At 56.3% G+C, this 27,930-nt stretch overlaps 1 protein-coding gene across 4 annotated transcripts in view; it reads left to right on the forward strand.

Annotated features, from left to right (window-relative positions):
* Positions 1 to 466: 466 nt before the first annotated feature.
* Positions 467 to 27,930, forward strand: part of USP2 (ubiquitin specific peptidase 2) — a 70,017-nt gene continuing 42,553 nt past the window's right edge. The window contains exons 1-2 of one of the 4 annotated variants that reach the window (XM_050922056.1): positions 467 to 550; positions 11,659 to 12,440. In XM_050922056.1, coding sequence (XP_050778013.1) covers positions 11,700 to 12,440 — 741 coding nt within the window. In that variant the 5' untranslated portion in view covers positions 467 to 550; positions 11,659 to 11,699. Of the gene's footprint in view, positions 551 to 5,827; positions 5,903 to 6,948; positions 7,030 to 11,658; positions 12,441 to 25,052; positions 25,385 to 27,930 lie in introns of those variants that run through there. The other 3 variants (XM_050922057.1, XM_050922055.1, XM_050922058.1) reach the window with 3 other exon arrangements.

Genomic DNA, 27,930 nt, shown 5'->3' on the forward strand with positions numbered 1-27,930 from the left:
CCCCACTCCCTTGGCTCCAGCCTCTCTCTCCCCATATAACAGCCCAGCCCCCTCTTCCCTTCTCCAAGGACCCCCTTCTGTGGTTCCCTCTCACACCTGACTCCCTCTTCCCTTCCCCCACTCCAGAACCCCTTTTCCCTTGAGACCCCTTACCACCATCTCTCTTCATCTCCCAAACCTCCCTTTTTCCTACCCTCAAAGCCTCTACTTCTCCTATTGCCCCAGAATGCCACCCTTTCCCCCTCCCTGTAGCACCCCTCTTCTGGCCGGGCCCTGCCACCACGACACATGAGAACCCCTCTGGCTGCGCTCTGCAGGCTTTGCCTTTAAGCCTCCCCGATACTGGAATGTGAGAGGAGGGCTCCAGCTCCCTGTGAGGTCAGATAAGACACTATATTTATCTTGCCGGTAACCTGAGCCGAGAATTTCTGCAGTGGATTACACAGCGCCAGCTCTTAGGCTCTGCCCCTCCGGCCATTTCACCCCCACCCCACCCCCCATGCCCACCGGAGAAGCCTGGCTCCCAGACAGCCTGGACAGCTGCTAACAGGTTAGTCGCCGCTGTTTATTTTCAATCCCTTTTTTCTTCTTTGCTTCTGTCGTAGGGCAAGTACCTCGCGGACACTGAGGTGACCCCATCCGAGCAGCCAAGGTGTCACCCCATGACATGCTGCTACCCTTCAGCCTTGCTGCCCTACACGCAGGTGCGTATGGAGCCGCTGGGAAAGCCGAGGACGGGCTTACAGGGTCCCGAAGGGAGGGTAAAATACAAGCTGAGAAACTTCAGGGAGGACTTAGCAAAGTGGTTCCGTTGTATGGAAGGTAAGACCTGGGGCTGGGATCAGTCTTTCTGGCCATGTTCTATTCACATCGCCAGTTTGGTCATTTTCCTGTAACTGCGCAAGCTGCAACTAAAGGCTTGATCTTTGTCATTCAACCAAGCATCCGGCCGGTGGTGATAATACCAAGCTCTTCCCCCGTAGATTTCGAAGCACGTGGTGGGCGAATAATTGACCCTGCTCATGTTCTTGTTTGCTCCCATCAGCTGTCCAGAGAGCTCTTCGCCAGCAGGCTTTTCTCTTCCGTCATTTCACCACTTTTAACCGAGGCCGCGCCAGGGGCTTCATCACTTGGATTTTACCGGGTTGCTGAGTGCTAGGGTGATGTTGCGGGGCAGGCAGGTCGTCAGCAGCTCAGATCCAGCTCAGGTCACCAGAGTTAGCACCAACTGCCAGCTGTTAGGTGGCACATGTGAAGCAAGTTGGTGGGTCTCTGCCTCATTCTCAGTGGGCAAGTCTCTGTGCTGACAGCCACCATTGCAATGGATGTTCATTAGCATCTACAACAGAGGAAGGGTGGTCAGTGGTTAGGGTTCTAGCCTAGCACTTGGGAGACCCAGATTCAGTTCCCTGCTCCGCCAATAGACTTCCTGGGTCACTCTGGACAAGTCACTTACTCAGCAGTGTTGCCTCATGGGTAGGGTAGTGCACTGGACTGGGACTCATCAGACCTGGGTCTAATCCCAGCTCTGCTGCTGGGTGACCTTGGGTAAATCACTTCACCTGCTGGTGCCTCAGTTTGCCTGTCAGTTAAATGGGGATAATGATACTGACTGCCTTTGTAAAGCACTTTGAGAGCTACAGTTGACGAGCTGGGCATTGTTGTTATCTGTACATTGGGGATAACAGCACTTCCCCCCCCACTAGGGATGTGGTGAGGATAAATGCAGTGAGGATTGTGAGTTGCTTAGACACTGCAGTGAGTGATAGGGGCCAGAGAGACAGGACAGAGCTTAGTGTTGTCAGATGCTACCACGTCGGGGTCACCAGTGTTGTCAGATGCTCCCAGTGTGGTGCTCTGCTCTGTTCAGTGTTGATATCAATCGGCTGCGTGCATGTGTTCCCTATGTGTGCTGTCCCAGCTCTGCACAGATCGCTGACACAGCAGATTCCGAAAACCCCCAGTGACCATAGACTCTAGTAAGGTACAAAGGCACTTTGGCCAGGTTTATTGTCAAACGAAGCACAATGGTAGTTCTCTCTAGACTTTACTCTACAGGACATACTACGAATATGTGCCCCTTGGCAATGGACTCAGCTCAGTCAGTGGCAGGACTTTCCACTGCCCCCTAGGAGTGACCAAGACACCGCCCAAGGGATGCATTCTTATACACAGGTGCAAATAAGTTACACATCACTCCTGAAGTATTGAGGTGCAACTCTTCTACGTAGCAAGGTACAACCCCTCTACGCAGTAAGGTGCCGCCTTCGAACAAAACAACTCTATCCATCATATTACCCTTTTGGCCCTGGCATTGGGATGGCTCAGCCTGTTCCTTGTTATCTGTGTGGAGTGTACAAGTATGCAAATGTTCTGATTTCTGATGTCCAGTACCTTTTAGGTATGTCTCTTTTTGCTGTATCAGCCCTTTCCTCGCCAGCTTCTCTGAGCAGGGCCTGGCTCACGGCTTCACTTTGCTTTGTGTTAGCAAAGTCTTGACCATTACTTTAGTTCAGGTCTTAGGCCTCATACCAGGCCTCTGATACCAAGATTTATATCTCAGGGAGTCTCTTACTACACATGGAACTGAGCTGGGCTCTTGAACCTATTTCTAGGGCAGGCCGGAGGGGCATAGGTAGGAAGCCTGCCGCATTGCTACCCACCTCATCCCCTGTTCTGTGTCTATCCAGAGTCCAGGGCTGTCACTTGCCCCACTACCAAAATCCCTGGCAGCCTCTTGGTGTCACTGCCATTCCCCCTGAAGCCCTGCGGGCAGAGGGCTGGGCTTGGGCTGTGGGCAGGGAGCACGGGAGGGTTTAAGTGTGTTCTCTTATCTGTTGACAAACTGCATCCCCTTGGTGACTCTCTCGCTGATCTTGGGAGGAGATTTCTGGGGCCACCCTTAGAATGGACAGATCAAACCAGTTGGAGAAATTGCTGGCATAACATGCCCCTGGCTCGGTCTAGGGGGCTCCCTGCTCCTTCCTGATTCCCTCCAGGCACTAAACAACTCACCTCAAAAGGAAAGCTGTCCTGCAGCGAGCTACTGATGCTCCTCAGCCTGCCTGGGGCCCCTCAGTCTCCAAGGCTTGTGCAGACATTTGGCCCAGGCGGTGCCCCTCTGGGGGCCTGCCCTGCGGCTCCTCTGGGATGAGCTACTGTGGATAATTGTTTTCCCTCTGGCTGCTGCATTCCAATGCTGCAGGTTTGCAAAGACTGCAGGGTCACCTCTGTGTCAGACCCAGCCGGCGGGATTTACTCCTGCCCTTGAATGCAGCTCTAAGGAGACGCCAGCATGTGGGTTCCCCATTCCTCTGCCCCAGAAAGTTGTCTCCAGGCCCCTAAAGAACAGGGGCTGGAGTCAAAGGACTCCCAGGGGGGGATCAGTCCACAGTCTGGGTGAAGGAACAGCCTGGGGCTGACCTGAGCTCTCCTGGACAGGGCTTAGGAAGGCTCCCTTGTGCTCTGATGTAATGACAATAGTATGAAGGGGCTTCGGCCACGGGACACAGGCAGACCCTGTGGTTCTCTCTGGCTCTCTCGCTCCCAGTCTGACTGACCCGGCCTCAGCTGGCTGGTGTCCAGACAGGGTCTCCCTGGCCTGGACAAAGTCCTCATGGAAGGGACTGTTCTCTGCATTGTGCATGATACCTAGAGAAGCTCTCCCGCTGCAGGGCAGGAGTTGCACAGCCCCCTCTCCCCCCGTCCCACGTGTCCTTGCCCCATGTGGAGACAATGGACGGTAAGGGGGAGAAGGGGGCAGTCTGAGGCGATGGAAGGAGGCAGTAGCTGCCTGTACTGAGTGGAGCTCTGCCCTGGCTCCCTAGTCTCTCCTCGCTTTAACATAGACCTGAGAGGGAGCAGGGTAGTGGAAGTGGTACATGTGCAGCCAGGACTCCTGGGTTCTTTGTCCCAGCCCTGCCACTGACTCACCCCATGAGCTTAGCCCAGACACTTCATCTTTCTGTGCCTTCCCTTCTTCAGCTGCGCAATGGGGCTAATGATGGGGTGTCTCTGCCTCGCAGGGGCGGTGCAAGGCTGAGTCACCGGTGTCTGCTGAGGACGATAGGTGCCGTGCGTGCGTGCAAAGGCAGCGCTGCCACTGGAGAGAGAGACAATCGGGCAGACAGTTTCTCGCACTTGGGTTCTCCTCTCCCAGCTCTCATGGTGTTCTCGGCTTGTCTCTTGCAGCCCTGGGCACCAGGATGGTGTGATGTGGCCCTGTGAATCCCACAGGGAAGGCAGTTCTTGTAGAGAGGGCAGTCCTAGATGGTAAGCAGCTGGGGGACCCTCCTGGAGTAGGGTGGGTAGAACAGGTCCTATGGAGCAGGACTTTTTTTTCCTGCACACAAAAAACTTTCCCATGAGGCGTAACCTTGGGGAGCTGGCCCCTCTGATCTTCTATGATCTTCTGGCACATTTGGCAAGCCTTGAGGTGTTAGCCTATGTCTTTGGAGAATAACCCATCCTGGCCCCCGCTAAATCCATCTCCGCACAGCCCCATACTCTCCCAGCCCCTACCCCCTTTCATTTCAAAGGCATACTGTGTTCTTTCTAAAAGCAGTTTCGCTGTTGTAGATCAGCTGCTGTGCTCTGCCTCAGATGTGGCTACTTTTTAAGGGCGAGGGAAGTGACCTCGGCATGCCAAAGGGATAAATCCTGCCCCTCGTTTATCCCTATGCACTTCCATTGGCTTGGGCAGAGGGGCACTGAGGTGGGAGCTTGGCATGGCCTCTGGCATGAAGGGTGCTTTCAAAGATGCGGAAATGGATGTCAGAGACATGGGCACAGCAGGGAAGAGCGAATGATGCAGGCAGTCACTGGAAGCTTAGGCCAGGGCCAGACTGATCTGTGCCAGCACCTGTAGCTGTGGTGCACTGAGGAGTCTGTTCCGGATTCAGCACTGCAGAATCTGAGACGGCTCCACGCTGGGCTCCCATGGCATGGCCAGGGAGCAGGGGGGTCTGTGCTAGGTTCTCACGGCATTTAGATGGTACCAAAGCCTTGTACCCTGTGTTGGTGGCCCTCTGTCAGGTGCAGGTGGTGTCTTTGTAGTCATGCTGTGTTCCTCGAAGCAAAATCTCTGTTATGCAGATGAAGGCTTCAGCTGGGAAGCCCAGCCCATCTGGCCTCCTGCTCATGGTGAAAAGGGCTGAGCTCTGGCAGGGAAGAGCCAGACGTCTCACTGGAGTATTTGCCTGCGGGGGGATTATTCACCTCGAAGCCTCCTTGCCCAGCAGGTTTGTGCACTTGGGCTTGCTGTTGCCCGTAAATTGTTTCCTGCTTACTCTGGGGTGACTACTGTGTGGAAAAAGCAGGACATCAAGAGAGCTGGCAGCCTTGCCAGAGGGCCAGTGCAGCTGGATGGGGCTTCACAGCTGACCAAAGGTTCTGGGTTAGAGCAGCTTGATCCCCCAGAGAATATACTATGGAGATGAGAATCTCAGGTAAATTCCTGGATCGGAGGTGAAGTGTTTCCACACATGGGGCTAGTTCTGGACTCGATCTGGAGCGGTTCCGTGTACCAGACTGGCCTGCCGCAGGTCTGCATGGAGGGGCTGACTATGAGGTGCTCCAGGTCTGTAAGGGTCTGTGTTCTGTGGTTGCGTGGGCTGAGGCTGGGAAACTCATCTCACTGGTGACTGGCAGCTCCCTGGGGCATTGCTGAGCCTGGGACCAGCCAAGCGCCAGAACAAGGTTAACCCAGCAGGTGAAATGGCTCATCTCCCTGTGGATCTGTAACTTTCCCTCCGGCTGACTCCAATTTCACCCCCGGCCCCGGCTCAGTTTCACTCGGCTGCCAGTGGAAAATCCGGAGTGCATATTATCAGCGGCGGCGGGGCTGAAGGGTGCAGCTCTGTTCGGCCGAGCCCCTGCCTTGGTGGGGGTGCAGTGGGGTAGGGTGAGTGTGCACTTGGAAATGGGATCTCCAGGGCTGAATCTCTCGCGGCCTGGGATGCAGGGTTAGGGACTTACTAGTGCTGATTCCTAGGCCGGGACCCAAATGCTGCAGAAGGGGTGAACCAGACACCCCAGAATCTAGAGCTGAATTTTGAAGCTTGAGACCCTCTCAGTGCCCAACAGGATGGCCCAGCCCCTTGGGACCAGGCCAGGTGAGAGAGACGGTGCTCTCCTGCACCGCTGGGTATAGGGACACGCAGTCATAAGGGCTGAGCTCGTTCAGGATGCCTTAAATGGAGCGTGGCTTCCCGAGGTCTCTCCACAGCACCTGCTTGGGGGATGACCTAGCCAGCTGAGCAGGCTTGGGAGGGACAGAGGCATCTGCTGGGCGGGGTTGGGGGTTTCGGTGCAGAAGGTTGGGTGAGTTTCTCCCTCACAAGTGGTTTGGCTAGAGAGACAAGGAGGTCTTTCATGTCGCTGTGTGTGGGAGGCAGTGGGGCCTGGTGGTTAGAGCAGAGGGCACAGAGCTGGGACTCCTGAGTACTGTTTCTGGTTCTGAGTGGGGGAGTGCTGTCTAGTGATGAGAGCGTGGAGTTGGGCTTCTGGACTCGTGGGTTCTACCCCTGCCTCTGAAAGGGAGTGTGCTGTAGTGGTTAGAGTCTTCTAAGCTCTAGTCTCTGCTTTGTCAGTGACTTGCTACGTGTCCCCAGGCCGGTGACCTCACTTCCCTGGGCCTCATTGGCTGCCTGCGCAAGGGGCGTGAGAGCAGCTTACTCCTTTCCTGGGCACAAGGGAGCGCCGCAAACGAATGACTCTGCAAAGTGCTTTGAGATCCCCGAGACAAGGTGCTGCACAAGCTTGGGGCTTACGAGGGTGTGGGCCACATCCCCCAGGCCGTGCCCTGTGGCCGAGCAGAAGGCAGCATGTCTGTGCTTGTCATCCTCCGCAAGCACGCCAGGTTGGAGCACATCCAGGTGTGTGGAGAGCTCGCCTTGAAAGGGCTTTGAATCAGGGTGGTTTCCCTGGTGACCAGAGACTCTCAGCCATGTGAGCCGCTGTCCTGCAAGTGAAGGAAAACAAGCAAAGAGAGGAGACGTCCCGGAGTTCCCTCTGCCCCCCAGTCACCAGGTAAATCCCTGGAGCTGGTTGGGGATCAGACAGAGCCCCATCTGGTGTAACGTCCTCCCCGGCCCTGTGCCAGCTGCTTTCTGACCCAATGGATCCATGCCAGAAGCAAAGTTTCCTCCCGGTTAGGGCCCGTTTTCGAGGCAACCTCAGCTTGTCTAGGGAGTGAAGCTGATCGGCTGAGCTAGGCAGGACTTTTACCCAAGTCATGAATGGTGTTTGTTGTGGGTGTCCCCTCTGGAGGTGCTTGAGTGCCACTGGTGGGCTTGTGAGGGGGTGTCTTGGGCTGGCCATACTCCAGCCCCGTCCTCGCCGGTAGTTGTAAGTTCTTTGGCTTCTAGGACTGGCTGTTCATGTCCTGCTGGGATCTGTTTATATCTCTGGGTAGCTGTTGGAGTGAACGTGGGCAAGCCCAGAGGGTGCCCTGGAGAGGGAGCCCCTGACGTGTGGCATTCACAGCCTGTTCCCATCTGACCATGGTGTATAGTGTGCTTTTGGGCACTGGAACTCAGGACTCCTGGGTTCTTTTCCCAACTCTGCCACTGACTTATTGGGTGGCCGTGGGCAAGCTGCTTCCCTGCATTTCGCCATGCATAGAATGGGACTAGTGTCTGTGCAGTGCTCGGGGAGCCATGGGAGGAGGGGGACCCAGTCCGTGTCCTTCCATGGGACCTTGCGCTGTCTAGGCCCAGTTCCCCTGGGCTAGCCCTGGGACGGCGTCTGCGCCAGGCATGCAGGCCCAGTGGAGGGCTGCTCAGGGCTGATCCGAGCTCCTCTTTGCTCTCTGCTGGCTTCTGGATGGAGCACCATGCTGGGGCCAGAGATGAACCTCGCTGGCCAGACCCTTGGGACAGGGCAGCCCTGGCTGGTGGTTGATGCCCCCTGGAGGTGCAGCCCCCCGCCATCCCCAGGAGGCCTGCACACTGAGCTTCCCATGGTGCTAATGCACAGTCCTAACTAGACCCTTGGCTCCCATGGTGGCAAAAACTTCCCGCACCTGAGAGCTGCCTAGTCCATGGAGCTGCTGCAGCAGCTGGGGCTTGGCCATCACCGCCTAGTTCTGAGCTCTCCAGCTGTCCCCCTAGCTCAGCACGCCTGTCCTACTGCTCTCCTGCAGGCCTCCAACCAGCTCAGCTGCATGTCACAGCTGCTGGAGAGTGGAGCTGGCAGCTGCTGAATAGCCCCGGGACTCTGCCTCTGGAATACCAATGCCCCGGGCAGGCCTGGCGGTGGTGGTGGGGTCTGAGCTGATGAAATCATCCTCCATACAAACCCGCTCAGGCTGGGCATCCCATTGGCTCACTCAGGCTGGTGCTGGGAGGCAGGGGGACTGGCTCCAGGTGCTGGCTCCAGCCTGGAGTTTGGACCTGGTGCTGAATTATTGATGGGAGCAGCTAGCTCTCAGCGGGGTCAGATGCAGCGGAGCAGAGAGCCTGGGCTGAGCAGCTCCAGTCCTCAAGTCCTCGCGCTGGGGAACGGGCTCGTCCTCCAGCCCCGAGCCTCCTGCACTTTCTTCTTCCTCCCTGCTCTTTTCTCTCTCCCTTATTCCTTTCCATTCATGCAGATCCCAGCCACAGCTGTCCTGCCCCTCCATGGGATGGGGAAGAGAGCGCACCCTTCCCTGCGGTCGCATTTCCCCTACACACACACTCTAGCTGTGAAAGCAGTGGGCACAGATGCCATGGAGAGGGAGGTGTCACGGAGTCCCCGGGCGATGCTCTGGAACTGCTCCCCACCAAGCCAGGCAGGACTTTGGGGAGCCTCCTCTCCCTTGGAGCAGACTTGTTCAGGGCAAGAAGCTCACACGGCTTCACCTCCTGGGTCTCTCCTTGGAGCATTCAGCATCCTCTGTCCCTCCGTGTGCTTCCCACAGCGAGCCTGCCTCAGTGGGGTCCTGGGGAAGCCACAGGGTCCTGCACCCCCACTTCGCAGTCAGACATGACTCTCAGCCAGCCAGTAAAACAGAGGTTTATTCGATGACAGGAACAGGGTCTAAAACAGAGCTTTAAATACAGCGAACCGGACCCCTCGGTCTGGTCCATTCTGGGGAGCAGTGAGCCAGACCCCATGTCTGCACTTCACTCCTTGACCCCAGCCAGCTCCAGACTAACAACCCCCTCCAGCCCCTCCTCTCTGCTCCGTTCCTTTCCCCAGCCATGAGGTCACCTGAGCTCTTTGTCTCCAACACCTTCAGCTGGCACCTTTGCAGAGGATGGGCCCAGGCCATCAGTTGCTAGGAGACAGAGTGTCAGGCATTTAGGTGCACTAGCCCTTTGCTCTGCCAGATACTTAAGAACTGCCTAGGGGACACTGAGACACCAACACAGTATTCAGAGAAAACATTAAGAACGTTCCTAGTTCATCACAGGAGGGTGGGCGGCATGGATTATGAGCTGCCCCTCCTCTCTGTGCCAGGCTGGCCGTAATAACTCAGGGCGGGTATATGACACCCTTTCATCTTCCCAGGGCTCCGGGAGCCTTGACGTAGGAGCCTTTGCACAGGGAGGAGCTCGCGGCCCGCCGCCCATCCATCAGATGACCGAGTCCCTGCCCTTCTGCGTGCCTCAGTTTCCCTATCTGTGGGAGGGTGAAACATTAGCAGTGTGCCTGATGCCCCAAACCTCCCTCAACTTTGGGAGAGATTCAGATCCAAGCATTGTGAGTTAGAAACATCTCTGAATAATCCCAGCTCGGTAAAGCAAGGCACTATTATTACTGTTACCCAGAAAACTTGGAGTTGTAGGGCTCAGAGGAGGTGCTGGGAAAATCTCTCCCAGCTCCCTAAACTTTCTAGGGAGAAGAGCACAGCGTGACCTCTCCTCCCTTGATCTCTGCTCACCGGAGGCCTCTGGGCAGAAGCAGACTTCTCTGTCTTGTGCAGTGCAGGGCGCTGGCTGCTGTGAACAAGCCTGCAGAGAATCCAGGGCTCTTGCTTTCCGTTTAGGCTCCTACTTTCTGCTGCCATCTGCCCCTGCTGCCCGCTCTGTCCCTGCCGCTCGCTCGCATCTCCGCAGCACCCCCTGTGGCAAGCGGTCACTGGCTTTCTGTCTAATTGAGAAGACAGAGCATCGCCAACATGTGTGAGATCCTTGCCCCCCTCCTCCCCCGTGTGGGTGATGGGGGGCAGGGTGAGTGCTCTGGGCTTGGGGTGGGGGTGCAGCCAAGCATCCCAGGAATTTCCTCACCATCTCTCCAGATATAGTGGGGTCTCGGTGACAGATTCTGGGGGGAACCTCAGAGCTAGGGATGGGCTGGGAATGAGGGGGGTTCATGACCCATTCAGTCCTTGCTTTCTCTGCTGAGTCCGCCCATGAAGGCTCAGTTAGCAGCATTTTTGGTGGTGCTCTATGTCCCCTGGGAGCTGGACTGGGACCTGACAAACTCATTTCCCATGTGGCCGCCGAATGGCTGTCAGCCGGGACCAGCTCTCAGTGACTACCCCGCCAGGCTGGATTTGAACCTGGTTGGGATCAGTGAATGTAGTGAGCTCTAAGCCTCCGGGATTACCAAGTCAAGTGTTGTGACTGTACTGGAGAGGGGAATGGGGGTGGTTGGACCATCCTGGGATAATGATAACAAGAGAAGCCATAAATCTGTCAGCCACTCTCATGCTCCAAGGCTTAAGTGGACTGTTGAATGGGGTCAGGAAGGAATTCCATACACCCAGTGACACGCAGACAGGTGTGTGCATGCACACATGTGCTCACTGACCTGCTGCAGCATTGCATAAAGGACGTGGGGCATTATTAAGTCACCTAGCTCATCATCCTCTGAATGAGCGACCCTGCCCTACACACTTGGTCTCCGTTGGCCTCAGCGCAAAGTGGGTCTAAAATACAGCCCCATAGAAAGGTGGTTCCTTCCTGGCTGTGGGGTCAGTGGGTTTCATGTTTGTGGGGATCGCGTGGCTCAATCTGCTCCACTTGCCCTCTGTGCTGAGTGCCTGCCCTGAACAGGAACTAGATCTGGGGAGCCTATGCCACACTAGCAGTGGGAACGAAGGAAGGAGGCTGGGTTTGGGTTGGATTGGTTGGGGTTCTCTTGGATCCCATCCCTCTATTGGCCCCTCTCTGCTGTCTGCCCCACACAAGTACATCCCCTTCCCATCCCACCCACCATAACCCCCTCTAGAACCCAGCTGTGCCACATCTGAGCCTACCCCATGCTCCTGCCCCTCCCAGCCATCAGGATACGTAGTGCCTGATGGACTTGGCTTCAAGCAGCCAGGTCCCACTGCCATGGAGTGCGCCCGCACTGCTGTGCGTGGGATTTGGCCATATCTGGCACAGGGCTCCATCCAGCTGTGGAGCCCTGCCCTCGCACATCCCAGCCCCTCCAGTGCCCGGCTTGGGGAGTTCTCTCCTGGGCAGTTGGAGAGGGATGTTTGTCTCTCCCCTCTGGAGATTCTTAGTCTCCCACAGCTACATTGGCCAAGTCATCTCCATGTTCCCATGGCAGAGGTCTCCTGCCCCACATGCTGGCTCGTAAAGGGGTCTCCAGCCTTTTCTCAATACAGGGGGGAGAGATCCAGCCCGCCAGCTTCCAAGCCTGGGGCAGGCTGTGTGCAGCGTATTGGAGTAGGTGCCCACTGGGGCAGGAACTCAAGGTGCTCACTGTGCTCTTGCTTTGCAGTCAATGCCACCGGCGGTGCCCCCGGAGCCCCAGTCTCCAGGATGTCCCAGCTCTCTTCCCCGCTGAAGCGCTATGGAGACACGTCCCGCTACCCCGCCGCCTCCTACAGTAAATCCCCCACCAGCTACGGCTCCTACTCCTCCTACGGCTCTAGCTTCGCCACCTCTTACCCAGACAAGGAGAGGATCAGCTTCAAGCCGAGCCCCCCCAGCAGCTACTTGGCCTCCGGCCAGCTGCGGACCTCGGGCGCCTCCCCGAGCAGTAGCTACGATGCGGGCCGGCTGGCGCTGCGCCCAGAGTCCAGCATCCGGCTGAGCCCGGGCTATGGCCACACACTAGCCAGGCCTCTGGGCATTGGGGGCCTGAGCGGGGGAGCGTGCTACCCCTTCACCGGTACGTCCATCAGCCCCACCAGCTACATGGCGACACCGTCCACGCTCAGCCGCAAGAAGTCCAGCAGCCACTCGGACCTGGCACAGGAGTTCGCCAGGCTGCACGCCTCCGAACCCTACCGCCTGGACTTACCCCCCCACACCCCACTCCTTGCCCGCAACCGCCAGGAGCTCTGCGCCCTGCAGAGCCTGTATCAGGCCGCCAGCCACTCCGAGTACGTCAAGGAGTACCTGGAGTCCTGCAGCAGGAAGGGCAGCCGCACCCCCGGCTGCCCCCGCAGTCCCACCCAAGAAGCGATCACCCCTATGTTCCGGCCCAGCAGCCGCTGCCCCAGCCAGCCGTGGGAGAGGAGTGAGAGCCGGACAGACTCCCCAGCGAGGGACCCCTCGGTAGGTGCTGCTGGCTCGGCGCGGGCGATCTCCTGTGTTTGGGGAGGGCGAGTAACCTCATGGGGCCGCTGATGGGGAGCAAGGACAGGGAGGAGAGTGGCTGCCCGTGGGGCACAGGTGGAAGAGCAGGTGAGGTGTTGGAAGGAAACCCAAGAATAGAGCAACTTGAATCAAATCCACCCCCGATCCAAGCGTCACAGCTGTTGTCCCCTCTCCCAAATCCTGAGCCCCACAGACACTGGGGAGAAGCCACACCTGGAGCCAAATGCTGTGCACACCCCACTCCCAGCTCAGCCCATAGCTATGGAGGTGGCAACTCGGGGTGATGCAGCCCCATCGTCATGCAGCAGAGTGGGCGTGAGCCAGGCTGGACTCGCTGATGGGGCTCAGGTGGGTGGTCTGGCTTGGTGGATAGAACACTGGGGCTCTGCCGCTGGCCTGCTGGGCTATCTTGGGCAAGTCACTCTAACCTCCCCGTGCCTTGGGAAGAATGATCCCGACCCCTGTGGTAAAGTGCATTGAGATCTGCGGATGAACATGCCAGAGCAGAGCTAGGTGATGTTACCAAACGGTGCAAGGACATTGCAAAAATCCCCCCCCCCCCGTGTGTGGTGAGGTCAGCAGCTCTGTCGAGTTCCCATCACTGAAACCACCTCACTGCTGGCACTGCCCGGCCCCCTTACTGGCAGTCGGGGCAGTGAGGCTAAGGACTGAGTGGGCAGTGCATAGAGACTGGGCTCCCCTGTCTATGCAGGGCAGGGTGGGGAATCCCTGATCCCAAGCTGCACCTCCCAGATTCACATTCCCTCGGGAGAGGGGTGGGCTGGATTTGTGGTACCTTTGGGCTTTAAACCACTTGATGCCCCTTTGTGTGTCTGGTCCCCTCCAGTAGTAAAGGGAATAGGCAGGATTGATTCATCCCAGTGAGGACTTGGGCTGGGGTCGGCTCACAGCATCTTTGGCTCACCCAAAGTAAGGAGGGGTTTGCACTGGGGGTTGGGGTGAAAACCGAGGCAGGGGGAAGGTGCCTTGGCAGCAATGCCCCCACCCCCTTCAATCCTTTGATCTGGTTCTCATCACCCAGGGGAAGGACTCAGCCTATGTCTGTGGGGTGGGACCTGAGGTCTGTGGGCTCTGTCCCAGGGCACAGAGCCTGCTCGGGGAAGCTGTGATCTGTGATAGGGCACCTGCTTCCTGCCTGAAACCTGTGTGCACGTCACACACGGCCCAGACCCTGGCCAGGATGGCTAGTTTCTGGCAGCCCATGGTGCCTTAGGGTCTGTTAACGGAATGGAGAGAATCCATCGGATCCTCCACTAAGCCCCAGATTCCCCGTGCCCTTCTGAGTGCTTGCGTTAGGCAGGTTTACATGCATGCATGTACACATGAATACGCACACACTCATGAACATACATGAATGCACATGCATGCACATGCTCACACCGACACACAAGGTCACGCAAGCAAGAGCACAAAACTGCGCATGCAAACATACATGCTCACACGTACATAAGCTTCTGCTGTCATGTGCACATACCCACACACACACTCCATGCCTGTCGCTCATGCTTAGCTTCACTTTCCCTTCCCGTGCACAGATCCCTGGGAAGAGGCAGGGCAGAGAGGGGACACTGGGTTCTTGCTGTGACTTATTCCCGAGACAGAGATTTCTAGGTGTGCCCTGAGCTGCTTCTCAGCTGCCTGTTGACATGCTGCGTGCATGCGTGCGTGTGTGTGTGTGCCAAAGCTGACATTAAACAATTATTATACTTGTTATGTAAGCTCTGGGGATTGGAGCCTGGGAGAGAACGCGAGATATACACAACAACCTAATTAGGGACAATCCAAGCCTCTCCCTCTGGCCTAGGCTGTGCAGGGCCGAGTTCTCCCAGGAGTCCTGTTCCAGGGACCCAGCGTAGCCAGACATCCTCGCCCTGTGGCTGCTCTGTGACAGCTGAGGGGTCAAACCCATCCCCTCCCGCTGCTGCCGGTGGAGGCATCAACTCCCCTGACGCTGCATCCTCGTGCCATCACAGCCACCCCTCAATGATCCCACCGGTAGCGGGTCTGTGCTGCCAGTTTCTGGGTGCATGGGATGCCTACACTGCCAGCTCTGGAGCGGTGGTCCCAGCAGGGTGGGAAGAGGGCAGGTCAGGCGGGAAGAGCATTGGCAAATCTGTGCATGGGATGCCAAGGGCTGGCGTGGCAGGGGATGCTGCCAGGCAGGACGGTATGTGAGACATTTGCACCACCCCTGCACCCGCCACCTCTGCCTCCTCCTCTCCCCCCCAGCACGATCCATTCTTTGCTGTCACGAATCACCCACATCAGCCCTGCTGGTGAAAGGTGCTCCGGTGACATAACCCGGACTGGGCAGCCCTTGCAGCTGGAGACGCCCATCTGGGGCGGCTGGTTCGGTGTGTGCCAGTTACTGTATCATATATAATGAGGACACGGTCCTGTTCCCAGAACCCAACCGCACCCCTCCCAGCTGAGCGATGTTGGAGCTCCCTGTGCCCTGCTTATCCCAGGGGCCTTGGGGCTGGGCACTTGGGCTGGACAACAGGTTCCCATGCAGGGCTGATGAGAGGGAGAACGGGTGGACAGGTGTATTGGGGCCCCAAGCTCTGAGGGGTCCCAGAACATCTGTAACACCCCTGTAAATTAAGTGTAATAGGACGCAAACACGATGTACCGGAGACCCAAAATTTCTCTCCATGGGCCTGTTCCCATGTGACCGTCACGGGGAACATCCAGTCCCTTTCCTCTCGTCTGGATACCCTGAGCTGTATGGGACAATGGATCTGTTCAGTGGCACCATTAGGCAAGGGGCTTTTTAACCAGGGAGGGTGCAGCAGCCTTCTGTGGCTTTTCTCTGGCTGCTGCTTTCTGGTGAACTGTGAAGTGGGCAGTGGAGCATTTCATACCCTGGGTACAGATCAGAGACATCGTGTCCCCAAAGCCCCAGCCCAGAGCTGAGCCTCCCACGCCCACAGCCCTTCGTGTGAGCGCATCTGACCAGGCTGGTAATTTTCCACTTGGATTTCATTCCAAGAGCTCGTCTCAGCCCCTTGGTCACTTTTTCTATCCCTCTCCGCCCTTCCTCCCCGACCAACCAGGAAGGAATTGGCTGCTGCATGGCCAAGGCAGGAGTCAGGCAAGCACAGGGCCCCACCAACCGACTGTGGGGCTGCAGAGCCAAGGGGGTCAGGTTTCAGAGTCGTGGGGGGTGAGTCTGCAGTCGGGTGGCTCAGTGCCTGCCTGGGATGTTCAGAGCCCTCCTGCTGCTGGGACGTCTGCTCGTTCCCCCACCCAAAGGCCCCGTCTTACACCAAGGGATGGGGCAGCCGTAGGTGTCAGATCATGGCTGAGTACGAGAGTGTCTGGGCTCTGGGGCTGATCCATGGGGGACAGGACTGGGGAAGCTGCCTGAAAATGCCCAGCTGTAGCCAGGAATTGTCTCCTCTGAGAGGCCTCCAGCTGCCCCCCAGTACATCCCTGGTCAGGCAGGCCATTGCCCTGCACAGATGCAAACCCAGGTCCGTACTGTCCTGTCCCCATGCTGGAGGCTTGGAAGTGGACGAGAGCAGTCAGGGGTCTGGGGGGACTCACCTTTTCTTGCTGGGCAGTCTACCCCTGAGCGGGAAGAGGAGGATTTTCAGGCTGTTGGTTTCTTTCATCCAGGCATTGCACCACGGGCACTGGCTGAGGCGCACGCATGAGCAACCACATGTGCAGCCCTGCCCCCCACACCGACACTAGCTCACATGCCAGTGCTCAGGGCTGCAGCTCGCCAGGGCCAGTCTCCCCTGCCGTGTGACCACAGGCACCGTGCTCAGCTGGGGTTGGCCCTTCCCCTGCCTCGGGCTGAGGCTAAGCTGCCTGCCCTGCTCTGTGCAGGTCCCTGGCATGCACAGAGAAAGGAGAGACCTCACCCCAGCTCCTTGCTTCTCCTTCCAGGCTGACCCCGTCTCGCCATGTGCAGGAGCCTGGCTCGGGGAGTGGAGTTGGGGCAGGTTCTCTCCAGCCCCCGCTGGCAGGTCCGTGCCATGCAGAACCTTACATAACAGGCTTAACCCCTCCTTAATCCGCCTGTCTCTGTCTGAGACTTTCCCACCGCTACTTTCTCTCTCGTTTCAGCTCTCGCCCTCTCTCTTGCTGCCCTTCAACCAGAGGGGACAGCTTCTCCCGCTTCCCTGGCACCACAGGGGCAAACCCTGGCAGGGCCAGCTTGGCCCTTCTCCTCCCCAGGAAATCACACAAAGCCCCCTCCCTGCGCATGACTCTGGGACCAGCATGTCAGAGCCCTGCTCCCTGCGTTAAATATGCCATGGTGCAGCTTGGTGAGAGAACCACAGGTTTGCCCTGTGATTCTTGAACAAAATCCTACACGCCCTCCCTCCATGCACCACCCCAGAGACAGCTGCACTCAGCAGTAAGTGAGGGATCCTTGCGTTTATCACCTGTGAGGCCCTTGGGAGCATAAAAGCCGATTATTTATCCTCTCCTGTACCATCTCCCCCACCCCCCTGTAGCTAGGAGCAGTTCAGAACTCCTGGCTCAGCCGTGGGGCAGGACTTGACCAGCTCTGGGAGGAGCCACTGGCCAATTTGCAGGGAAGACAAATCCTGACGCCAGGCTCTAGTCTCCTCCCTGCAGGCTCTAACATGTGGCCGCACACGGTGCGTCTGTCAGGGGGTGGGGAAGCGCGGCTTCTGCTAGGACTGGATGCTTTGCGGAGCACTTGAGTCTGGGTCTACCAGCTCCATGTAATCGCTGACACTGGTGCGTGGGGGCTTCAGTGCTGCCAAGGCAGGGTGGGTTTGTTCTAGACGTGCTCTGAACAGGTGTCAGTGACAAGACAAGGTAGCAGAGAGTCGGGAGCAGGGTCTGTCTGATCTGTCACCGCGTGCACCCAGCTCTCCCTCTCCCTCTCCCCTGGCAGCTCTGTAGCTCCCATTACACTCATGGCTGGTGGGGGGAGGAGTATTTGGTGTCATTTCCCCCTCGCCGCCACCACCACCATTCCAAACACAGCTCACGCACAGCAGCACTAGAGTGTCGACCCGACTGCAGCCACCCGCTCGGATGGCTAGAACAGAGGGGCAGGGGAGTCTGAACTCCTGGTTCAGTAGGCTGTGCTCGGTACCCGGTCTCTGGCAATGCCAGTACCTCTGCTTCCCCAGCAAAAATGCACAGGCTGCGTAGGGCTTTGGGTTCTCCTCCTAGTAAAGACGAGATTTGACTCCAAACCACAGATTACATGTGGCACTGACGTACCCGTCTCTATGGACCCTACCATCCCGATCTCATTAGCCATCAGGCCTCACGCCTGCCACCACCATCCATGCAGTGTGTGACACAGTCTGGCAGTCGTGGGGGCCTCTCCCCTCCCTGTGGGGGGATCATTTACTGGGGTGGGGGGTCAGAGGCCTGACTGGGTCCCCCGCAGGCCCCCTATCAGGTGTCTTCTGCAGGCAGTGTGATTCCCCATTCGTTGCATTCTGCAGGTAGGCCGTTCCCACCTCCTCCCTGGGGCCTGGAATGGGGTTACATTCTCTGCAGACAGCTCAGCTTTTTCATAGACACAGCATGGTGGGCAGGAGAAGTCTGTCTTCAGGCTTCTTCCTGTGCCCTAGGCCGCCCACAGATGCCTGTCACAATCCACCCTGATCCAGGGACTCCCGCCATACCCCAAGCTTGGCATTCCTCCCCTCTGCCACCCTGATCCTGAGCACTCTTTCTTTTCTCCCCCTCTGTGATCCCAATCGGCTTTTCCCAGGCAGTGCCTTAGTGTTTACTGTGTTATAACAAAACACGTAGTATGTTCTTAACAGTGACCTTAGCCCGGACCCCGGCCCACCTCCGGCGATGTGTCAGAGCCTCTCCTAACACAGCAGGGTTTCGGTCAGAACTGTATGAGCAATGGATTTTTCTGTTCGCTGGCGGGAAATCATTTCAAGTTGAATCGAAAATGAAATTTTCCGTGAATCAAAAAACATTTTTTTTGATGTTGGGCTTTATTTCCCCCCCACCCCGGCACCATTTTTAATATACTTAAAGAAAGGAAGGTTGTTTTGAATCGAAAGGTCAAAAGACTCTGGCTTTTTTGGAAATTTTTTTTCAATTTTTTTTTCTTTCATAGCAGCAACGTCCCGAAATCAACACAAAGTTGTGGACTGTTTAGGTCGACCCAAATCTGCATTTTTCACCCAAAAAACTTTTAATCAAAAGTTGTACCCGGCTTTAGGTTTGGGGGCATAGGCGTGATGGCAGTGGTGATGGTACTAATAGGGGTGGGGGGGATCAGGAGGTGCAGTGTCAGGGCAGCTGTCCTGGCCAGAGGTTATGGTGCTCATTGGCAGTTTAATGTTCTCTGCTGTTTTCCGGTCTTATTTTTTTTTTCCCGAGCCAAGAAGCAAAATCATAAAAAATAATTAAACCACAAACACAAAGCTCCGGAAGCAGCTTGTGGGGAAGGGTGGGAGAGGCTGCTGATCCAGGTCTCCGATCGGTTCTGCTCCATTAACCAGGAGGCGTGGGTCACGCTGGTTACTTGCGGTCACTTTGGAGGTGTTGTGTCTTTGAAGCTGTGCTCCCTTGGCTACCCAGTCCCCAAACCGTTTCCCCCTCAACCTCAGCCTGGGTCATTTAGGATGTTGGGTGATGGAAAGCAAAGATCACAGTTACTGGAGCAAGAATCTGGGAGTTCAGTTCCCAGTGATGGAAGGGGAGTAGTGTCTAATGGCAAGAGCAGGAGGAATGGGAGTCAGGGCTCCCAGATCTTGTTCTTGTTTCTGGAAAGGAACGTTGTCTAGTGGTAAAGAAGTCTGGACTCCAGAGTTCTAGTCTTGTTCTCTGCCCTTGACCATGTGATTGCAGTGCTCTGTGCCTCAGTTTACTTTGCCACTGGGGACAGCAGTCTGACCCCAGCTGTGAAGCTTCTTGAACAAATGTCCTTTCAGTGCCGAAAGGGCAAGGCAGTCAGTGAGCTCACCCAGAGGGGGTGGGTTGGCAGGGCACCCTTTGCTTCCCAGCTGTGTTGGTAGAGCTCCCGGACTTGTGCGGCCCCATTAACTGCCCAGAACGTGAGGTGAACTGAGTATCTGGTGGCTGCAGCCACCCATAAAATTGCCGCCAGCCACTCACGCTTCTGTCCCAACCAGCTCCTGGGACTGGCCTGCAGCCAGTGCCTGAACCCATTGGCCTTTTACTGCCAGCTGGCTCTTGGCATCCTCTGCTGGGAAGGTCACTGCTTGAGAGCTGCACCAAGCCTTGGGACAGTGGGGACGATGGTTTCAGGATGGTCCCCGCCCCGCTTTGTCTTCTGCAACAGCTCCTGGAGCTGTGGGTTCTGCTCCCCTCTGTGATCTCACAGAGCCCTGCTGCGTTCTGTCAATAACCCGGCTTCTAGGCAGCCTGTTGTTAGCTGACTCGCAGGGGCCTCTCTCCAGATTCCACCACAGCTGTGTGGTTATGGCCCTAGCTCATGTTACCCCACTGGCAGCAAGGGACATGGCAAGCCTTCATGTACCCTGTGGTGGGGATGGGCAGCATGAAACCGTAGGGTCCAGGGATGCAGCGGTTGCTCTGCTTGGCACAGGTTGTCCCTTGCAGTGAGTAACAACTTTCATCCACGACTGACCAGGGGCCAAACTGAAACCAGTGCCCTGGAGGGGAAAAATCCCGTGTCCCATGGCCCACCCGCCCAAGCCAGCCAGTCCTCCTCACCTGTAACCAGATTGGACTCGATGCCCGCTAGAGGGGAAAGAGCACATGCCCTGTTCCCTAGCTGCTGAGCCAGGTTTGTGGTGTCTCTTTACTGACTTGTTCTTTGCATTGCTGGGATGGGAGATGAGTCCATTCGGTCCTGGCTCTGGAGGAGAACCAGCCCCAAACTCTGGGGAAGGGGTTGGGTTTTGCCCCCTGGTTCTGGCCTTGGACTGTCCCTGCAGCTGATGGCTCATTGCAGAGCTGCCGGCAGAGTAGGAAGCTGCCTGGGAACGTGAGTTTGCACAGTGTGATTTGGGGCCAGGAGGGTAAAGGGTTCACCCCCAGGTGCTCCATCCCATAATGACCCCTGACATGCTGTAGGACCTGCTGAGCTGGAGCAGCCTGGCCCCTGGGCACCACCTGCCCAGAATGGTTCCCAGAGCTCCGTTGGGTGACTCTGGCCCGACTTGGGGTCAGTGCTGTCTGGGCCTGCGTAACACAACCGAGGCTAGAGCATCTAGAGCAAGAGACCTGAGCTGGCCAGAGGGGAGGGAGGGCTTGGTGCTACTTGGGAGAGCAGAGAAAACACTTGAGTGGCTGAGAACCAACTGGCTGACCTTCTAAGCATGGCCTAGAGGGCAAAGCTGGGGCACATGTGCCCCCTGCTTTCTGAGGCTGCTTGGAGAGTATCTGCTGTCCCTTCCTCACACACACATCCTGATGCCGTCATGGGGACATCACCAGGGAGTTTGAGGGTGAACCAGCTGCCTGGGGAGTGAATGGAGCTCCCTGCACGGGCCATCTCAGGGGGTCTGGGATTCATCCCCTGCTCTGTGCTCACCTGAGCAGGTGACAGGCTGCTCCGCCATGCAGCACCCCCAGCCATGCAGCACCCCCACCCCTCTCTTCAGATCTCACCCCTGGCTCATTGGCTGCACGATCGCTGTCCTCTGGCTTTGTGCTGTCTCCCGTTTTCCATGTCTAGTGCGCGATCTGCCAGTCTGTATTAGTGTGGGTCTGCTCCAGCTTCTCTGTCGCGCTGCATGGAGAGTCCTGCTAGGATGGACCCTCTGTGACAGGAATCCTTAGGAGCCTGGCTTCACGTTGCATGGTTGGGTTTGACCTGGTCTTTGCAGTTACTTGGTGTGCGTCTGTTTATACAGTGTGTGATTACGTGTGTGTAGAGTATACACTTTTGTTTGTGTGTGTCTTCCTGTGTAATCAGTTTGTGTGTATATAGTGTGTGTGTCTATATACTGTGCGTGTGAATGTGTGTACCCTGCATGTGTACATGTGAGGGTGTGTGTGTGTACACAGTATATTTAAGCTTGGAAGGATTAGATTTTTGTTGGTAAACACTGATTTCTCCACACACGCACAAACCGATGAAAATACATTTCAATCTATAGTATTTGAAATGGACAGATTTTTTGAAACCTAGCATCAACTGTCATACAATACTTATTGTTCCCATTCCCAAAACGTCCCGCAACTTTGACAGTGGAAACAGTTTTAAAAGTTTTAAAAGAAACTGACAGTACCACTGAAATGATGTAAAAAGAATTGAATTCTGCCAGGCCTACATCCGGGGGGGCAGAGTGCAGGCCATTGTGTGTGTGTGTGTGTGTGTGTACAGTGTAGGCTGTGAGTTGGGAGTGAGGGTAGGCATCTGCGTCCATGTTGCGTATGTGCCTGTGTACAGTATACTCTTGGTGTGTGTATATATATACACACGGTGTTAAATGAAATGACTGTCACACTTTGATGAGAAAATCTAAGTCCCCTGCAGATGAATGCGGCAAGGCACTGCCTTGGGTATTTTTAAAGCTGCCAGAAATAGTGTCCTCCTCTCACCCTCCAACCTATAGTTAGCTCCCCCAGAATGTGTCTGCAGAAGCCTCAATCTGGGGATGGAGGAGGCTACCTTGGTTGTGGAGCAATTAGCATTAAAATAACAACCACCCAGAGCCTCTCCTGTCCCCAACTCCCGGAGTGGGGTGATCGGAGCGGGGTGGCTTCTTTGCTTCACCTAATGTGGTTATTAGGAGAATGACCTGCGTGCTGGACCTGAGCCGCTCATGTGAACCGTGCTGCTTGGAGTGTTAGCTGGAGGCTTGGAAGCCAGTTTGTGTTGGGCAGAAGCTGTCAGTCTGTTTTTCCAAATACCCAGGAGGAAAACATGCTGCGGCTAATAATGGAAATTTACCCAGAGCAGACGGTAAAGACACCTGACACGTGGCGCTTTTGTGTCGATGCAGCCCCTTGTGCTCTCTATCAGTCCACCAGCCTGGCAGTCAGTCAGTTAACAGACTGACACAGAACTGTATTTCTGTGATTTGAGAGAGCTGTGTTGCCTGAACGTGCCCCCAGAGTCAGGACACCTGGGTTCTTTGCCCAGCTCTGCTGCTGCCTTCGCTGCAGAAACTCAGGCAAGTCACTGCACCACTCTGTGCCTCAGTTTCCCCAGATTTGAAATGGGGCGAATAATATTTACCTGCCTCACAGTCAGCTCTCATGGGATACCATCGTGATAGGTTCCTTATAGCAGATCAGATGAGAGCTTGCACCTCTTGTCTTTGCTTAGCCAGAGCTCTCATCAGGACCAGCAGGAGTTTTGCTTGAGTAACGGTTTCAGGATTGTGCCCAGTGTTGCCCAAGTGCTAAGTGTAGCAAATCAGTGGCCAGTTGGAAGAGCACAGTAGCAGCCAAGATGGAACCCAATTCCTCCCGCTAGCCCAGGCCCATCTTTCTGAGCCAAAGGAGAATCTCCATTCACTATAAGCAGTATCAGTCCTATGGCACACTGCTGTGCAGTTCTGATTTAATCCAGCAGAGGACAGCAGTACAGGGACATGCTGGAGGCAATATTACAGTTTTATTTCTGAATCACAGGTTCAGTGACCATTCAAAAGGGAATCAATAGCATGAGTCTTCAGGTTGAGGTTTGTTTCCTACTAGTGTGGGAAAAAAGAAATTAAAGTAGAAAATAATTTAAAAAAAAAATGTTGAGGCCAAAAATGTACTGAAAAATAGCAATTCAGTTCAATCCAATGATGAGCCTCTGTTGACACAACCAGCTGTCCGAGTGTTGCCAAGCCGTAAAGCAGAATACAGTTCCTCTCGGGTCTCCAGTAGAGGGTAGTATGATCCCCCAGGAGCAGAACTACACACCTTGTGAGCTTGTCTCCACACACAAGTTAATGCTGGTTTCACTTAAACTAGTTTGAAAATGAATACAGACCTCTGTGTGGACACTCATATCCATTCTGTCACTTTAACTTGCTCCTTGTAAGACTCCTCTACATGGAAAAGTTGCACCAAACTATCCTGAATCAGCATTTCAACCTGTCTTGTTAAACCAGTGCAAAAAGCTGGGTGTTCAATAGAGGAGGGACTTCTTTGGGGTTAACTTCAGCCCGTTCCTAACGGATGTAAGTTAAACTGCACTAAGCCTTGTTTAAATCCTAATAAGATCCACATGGCCCTTGGCACCACTTTAACTGAATGGTTTAAAGTCACACTTTAACATATATTGGTGCCACTTTCCCATGTCAGCAAACTCTGTATTTACTAAGGCTGGCGAAATTGACCTTACTCAGGAGTTAGTCTATTTAATTGTCAGAGTTGCCATCGTTTAAACCAGCGGTTCTCAACCAGGGGTGCCTGTACCCCTAAAGGTTCTCAGAGGTCTTCCAGTGGGTACATCAACTCATCTAGATATTTGCCTAGTTTTACAGCAGGCTACAGGAAAAGCTCTAGAAGAGTCAGTACAAACTAAGATTTCATACAGACAATAACTTGTTTATGCTGCTTTATATACTATATGTTAAAATGTAAGTACAGTATTTATATTCCAGTTGGTTTATTTTGTAATTACATAGTAAAAATGAAAACGTACACAGTTTTCCAGTACTAGTGTGCTGTGACACTTTTATATTTTCGTATCTAATTTTGTAAGCAAGTACTTTTCAAGTGAGGTGTAACTTGGGGGTACACAAGACAAATCAGGCTCCTGAAAGGGGTCCAGTAGTGTGGAAAGATTGGCAGCCACTGGTTTAAATCAGTTCATTGTGTCTTTATATGAAGGTAGCTCCTAGGCAGGGGAGGCTCTAGGTATTTTGCCGCCCCAAGCACGGCAGGCAGGCTGCCTTCGGCAGCTTGCCTGCGGGAGGTCCCCGGTCCCGCAGATTCGGTGGCAGCCTGCAGCAGGTCCACCGAAGCCGAGGGACCAGCAGACCCCCCACAGGCATGCCACCGAAGGCAACCTGCCTGCTGCCCTCGCGGTGACCGGCAGAGCGCCCGCCGTGGCTTGCCGCTGCAGGCACGCGCTTTGCGTGCTGGTGCCTGGAGCCGCCCCTGCTCCTAGGAGCGCCAGTTGTGGCCCCTTGTCCTCGGCGCTGTACAAGCAGGGAACGAAAAGCTAGTCCCTTGCCTGGAGAGCTTCTGATCAAAGGCTAAAACAGGCGAGAGGAGCTGGAGACAGACAGACAAGGAGCCACTATTGGTCAGCATGCAGGGCAGGGGTTTCTCAGCCTGCCGGCAGCCTAAAGTCCCGTTTTTTGCAGCCTGTCTCAGTTTCACAGCCCATCCCCGCTGGCGGGACAGGGCTGCAGCCCGGCATGCGTGGGCCCCAATCCCCCCAGCCAGGGTTGCTATGACGCTGTGCGTTGCCCTGCAGAGCCGCCCCACGCGTGCCCCCCTCGGCTACCCCTTCCCGTCCTGTGGCGGCGTGGGCCGCCGGAGCGAGCGCTATGCGCCTCCCCCGTCTTGATGTCAGAGCCCTCCAGGTGCCGTCAGCAGCTCGGTTTGCACGGAGCGGCAGGAGCCAGGCGGGGCCGGGCCGGAGAGCCAGGCAGGCAGCGGAGTTTGCAAGCGGCCGGCAGCAGGAGAGGAGAGCGCAGCGCAAGGGGCTGGGGTCGCAGCGCAGGTTCCTGGCCGTGCTGATCCGTGCCCAAGCCGGGCGGGCAGGGAGCGCCCCTGGCTGCAGCACAAACTTCCCACGCCCAGGACACCGGGGGAATCTCCCCGAAGCTGCAGCCCCCCACCCCTGCCCAATGCCCGGGCTCTGACTCTGGGAGCCGGGCAGTATGCGGAATTCCTACACCGTCACCATGCCCGAGGAGCCCCCCGCTTTCCCCGGCTTGCACAAGGAGCTGCGCCCCGGCAGGACCTCCATGCCGGGATCCCTGGTGGTCTCCACCTTCGTGGGGCTCCTTCTCAACAAGACCAAGGTAGAGAGAACTGTCCTGTGTTGCCCTGTTTTGGGGGGTGGGGGTGGCCTGCGTCCCACCCGGGCACTGCCCTGCACCTTAGCTTTGGCAGGGGGTGGGGGAGGCTCCCCAGCTCCTGGCAATGCCCCTGCTTGGCATGGTGTTAAATGCTGTTGAGGCCAGGGTACCCCCTCCTGCACTCATCCCCAGGTGGGGCGCTGGCAGTGCTGGGTCTGCCACCCAGAGCCTAGGCTCTGTTGGCTGCTTTTGCCAGGTCTGTTGTGCGGGTGAGAGGCAGGGTGGACTAGTAGTGAGATCAGCAAGCGTCTGCCAGAACTTCTTCCCGGCTCTGCCTCAGACTTGCTGTGCTCTGTCCCCCAGCCTGGGAGGAGAACCACTGTGCACCTGCAGCGGATCCCAAACGGCTCAGACTTTCCTCTAATGCGAATGCGCCTGTAACTGCCCTTGCCCTCCCCAGACCTGCCCCTGCTCAGGACTGACCCGGAGCGGGGTGCTGTCAGGGGGATGAGGATCTATTGCGCTGGGACATCAGTCCCGCTGTGGGTTTGTGACGGCTGCAGGCTAGCTAGTCAGTGGATCAGAAAAGGATTTTGTCAGTTTCCTCTGGCTTTTGTTGGGAGAGGAAGTATGTCTAATGGCTAGTGCGAGGAGGAACTGGGAGTCAGGACTCCTGGGTTCTGTCCCTGACTCTGGGATGGGAGCGGGGTCTAGTGGCCAGGGCAGCAAGGGAATGGGAGTCCAGACCCCTTGGTTCTTTTCCCAGCTCTGACTCACTGTGTGATCTTGACTAAGTCTCTTCCCCCTTCCCTGTGCCTCAGTGTCCCTTTTCGTATAAGCAGAATCCTGGGCCATATTGGCCCCAGGTGAAGTGTAAACAGGGCTGAGGTTGGCCTGTTTGTGTGAGGAGTCCCACTGGGCGCCCCGGGGGCCCCTACGGGCAAGAGCCGCAGCACCCGAGGCTCAGGGCAGGTTCATTCCTTTGTTAGGTGGGATGAATGGAGAGAGCAAAGGGGGTGTGAGGCTGCAGGAGTTTATGTAAGAGTCTCCAGCCCTCATGTGGCTCCATCTCTGTGACTCCCTGTGTGCTGCTGGTGCCGCTGCACCTCATGTTCTGCTCCAGCAGGGAGCTCGAGGGGCTAAAGAGACCAGGGTTGGGGGTGTGGGGAGCGTCGCGTCCCACAGCCAAGAGAGGGGAGCCAGTCCTGCCTGATCTCTCCAGTCCAGCGAACCCTGCGCGGGGACATCTTGTGTTCTGCCTGTGCTCCTCAGTTCAATTTCACCCATCCGGGCTGTGCCCATGTCCTAAATAAAGGCCAGGGCTGGGGAAGGGGATTAACCAGCATCAAATCATGGGGGAGGAGCACATGCTGTACAATAGCTCCCCAGCATTATCAGGCCTCTGCCCAAGGGGAACAGCTGATCTCCTTCCAGCAAGGTGCCCTCTCACAGCACACGGACATTAGCTGCTCCAGATCCAGCTGTGGTCTGTCTCCCAGTATAGAGTGGGCAGGAGCGTGGGCTGTGGGAGGAGTTCTCAGCTACTCCGCTCCTGGCCTTTCCCCAGCAGGAGGCACTCTGGGGAGGGAGGCCAGAGCGCTGGCTGTGGGAGAGGTTGCCGTCTACTCCTGTCCCAGTGCGAGTGCCGCTCGCCTTGGGCGAGCTCCCTGCCCGTGGCCGGGGAGCAGCACTCGCCTCCCAGGGCACTCTTGGTTTCCTAAGAGTCTGCACTAGAGGAGCAAGCTCCAGCCTGTGCAGCTGGGGAAGATCGTGGGGAGGCTCGGCGTATGTCAGGGCCCCAAAGGAGAGTTTGAGAACAGGAAGAGAACCAGCCGCATGCTACCCCAACCAGAGCTGCAGCCTGCTGCCCTTGCCCTGTCCTTCCAGTCTTCTCTGCTGGTCATTCCCTCCTTGTCCTCTGCATCTCGCCCTCCTCTGCTACCCACATCCCGCCTCACCAGCCCCTGTGCTGAGGGGCAGAGCCAGGGGAGAGGAAGCTGGCCAAAGCCAGCCCACATGATTTTGGGGAGACAAATTCCTGGGCAGCCCCCGGGGATGGTCTATAGTAGGAGCCAGGAAGGGCTTTATGGGGAATGTACCTTAATGGGGGGTAAGTGGGGCCTCAGGGGACTGTGGAGAGAGGCCCAACTAGGCAGGGGGCCCTTCCAGCAACTCACCCCCTCTAGCTGATAAATCAGCTCCGTCTGTGCTCCCCCCTGGCTGTCACTCCCTAAGAACCTCCCCAGTCCCTGCTGCTCCACCTACGGGCTTATATGGACCTGGTGGCTGTAGGATGGGAGATCCCCCATCCCTACCACTTGCATCAGTCCCTTTTGATAAGGGCACAGACTCAGCTGAATTCCTGCAGCGTTACAATGACCGGAGGCAGCCGGCATGCATGCCTCGCTGCCTTTGCTCATCCCCCTCACCTCTTCGCTGCCTCTCCCACTCCTCTCCCCTGTATGATAATCCAGGAGGCCACTTGTCAGTTTTTCCATAACCATCTGCCAGATCAGTCACTGCTTTCTGGGCTCTGCACAAGGTGCCCA

Source organism: Gopherus flavomarginatus, chromosome 13, assembly GCF_025201925.1.
Source record: "Gopherus flavomarginatus isolate rGopFla2 chromosome 13, rGopFla2.mat.asm, whole genome shotgun sequence".
Taxonomy (NCBI): Eukaryota; Metazoa; Chordata; order Testudines; family Testudinidae; genus Gopherus; species Gopherus flavomarginatus.